Below are 1,043 nucleotides of genomic sequence, written 5' to 3'. Positions count from 1 at the left end.
CAGGTGCCCCCAGGTGTACCCAGGTGTGCCCCAGGTGCCCCCAGGTGCCCCCAGGTGTACCCCAGGTGTGCCCAGGTGCCCCCAGGTGCCCCCAGGTGCACTGCTCACCTGTTGAAGTTGAGCAGGGACTGCCAGCGCTGCGATTTGAAGTTCTTGATGTTCTGCGCCTCGTCCAGGATCAGGTACTTCCAGTTCTTCCTGCGGAACGCCTGGTGGTCCTGCAGCACCAGCTTGTAGGAGGTGATGCACACGTGGAAGGCGTTGGGCTTGGTCCAGCCCTGCAGGTGACACAGGTGGCACAGGTGAGACAGGTAACCCCAAAATCCCCACGAGAAACTGCCTTAAAACAGCCTAAACCACCCTAAAAATGACCTAAAACCCGCCCAGGTGTGCCCAGGTGTGCCCAGGTGTGCAGCACCAGCCTGCACCAGGTGATGCACACGTGGAAGGCGTTGGGCTTGGTCCAGCCCTGCAGGTGACACAGGTGACACAGGTGACACAGGTGACACAGGTGAGCTCAAAACTGCCTTAAAACCACCTCAACACCTCTAAAAAATCTCCTTGAAACAGCTCAGGTGCCCCCAGGTGTGCCCAGGTGCGCTCACCTGTCTCTTGCACACTCAAACCCCTCCCAGGTGTGCCCAGGTGTGCTCAGCTGTCTCCTGTACCCTCAAACCCCGCTCAGGTGTGCCCAGGTGCGCTCACCTGTCTCTTACACACTCAAACCCCTCCCAGGTGTGCCCAGGTGTGCCCAGGTGTGCTCACCTGTCTCTTGCACACTCAAACCCCCCCCAGGTGTGCCCAGGTGTGCTCACCTGTCTCTTGCACACTCAAACCCCCCCCCAGGTGTGCCCAGGTGTGCCCAGGTGTGCTCACCTGTCTCTTGAGGCGCCGCTCCTTCTGCGCGCCGTAGTAGGTGAGGATCTTGAAGCTGGGGCACCAGCGCTTGAGCTCCATCTCCCAGTTGAGCATCACCGAGGTGGGCACGATGATCAGGTGAGGGCCCCAGCTGCCTGCACAGGTGAGGGACAGGTGAGACACAG

The 1,043-nt window shown here is 60.5% G+C and overlaps 1 protein-coding gene across 1 annotated transcript in view; it reads right to left on the bottom strand.

Moving 5' to 3' along the window:
* Positions 1-108: 108 nt before the first annotated feature.
* LOC121335725 (helicase SRCAP-like) overlaps positions 109-1,043 on the bottom strand; it is a gene marked incomplete at its 3' end in the record, with an annotated part of 3,887 nt that continues 2,952 nt past the window's right edge. The window contains exons 2-3 of the mRNA XM_041404116.1: positions 877-1,013; positions 109-278 (exon numbers count right to left, since the gene is read on the bottom strand). Coding sequence (XP_041260050.1) covers positions 109-278; positions 877-972 — 266 coding nt within the window. The remainder of the gene's footprint in view (positions 279-876; positions 1,014-1,043) is intronic.

The sequence above is a fragment of the Onychostruthus taczanowskii genome, unplaced genomic scaffold, assembly GCF_017590055.1.
Source record: "Onychostruthus taczanowskii isolate IOZ18803 unplaced genomic scaffold, ASM1759005v1 scaffold2092, whole genome shotgun sequence".
In the NCBI taxonomy this organism is placed as follows: Eukaryota; Metazoa; Chordata; class Aves; order Passeriformes; family Passeridae; genus Onychostruthus; species Onychostruthus taczanowskii.
This window is presented reverse-complemented; position numbering and strand designations above follow the sequence as displayed.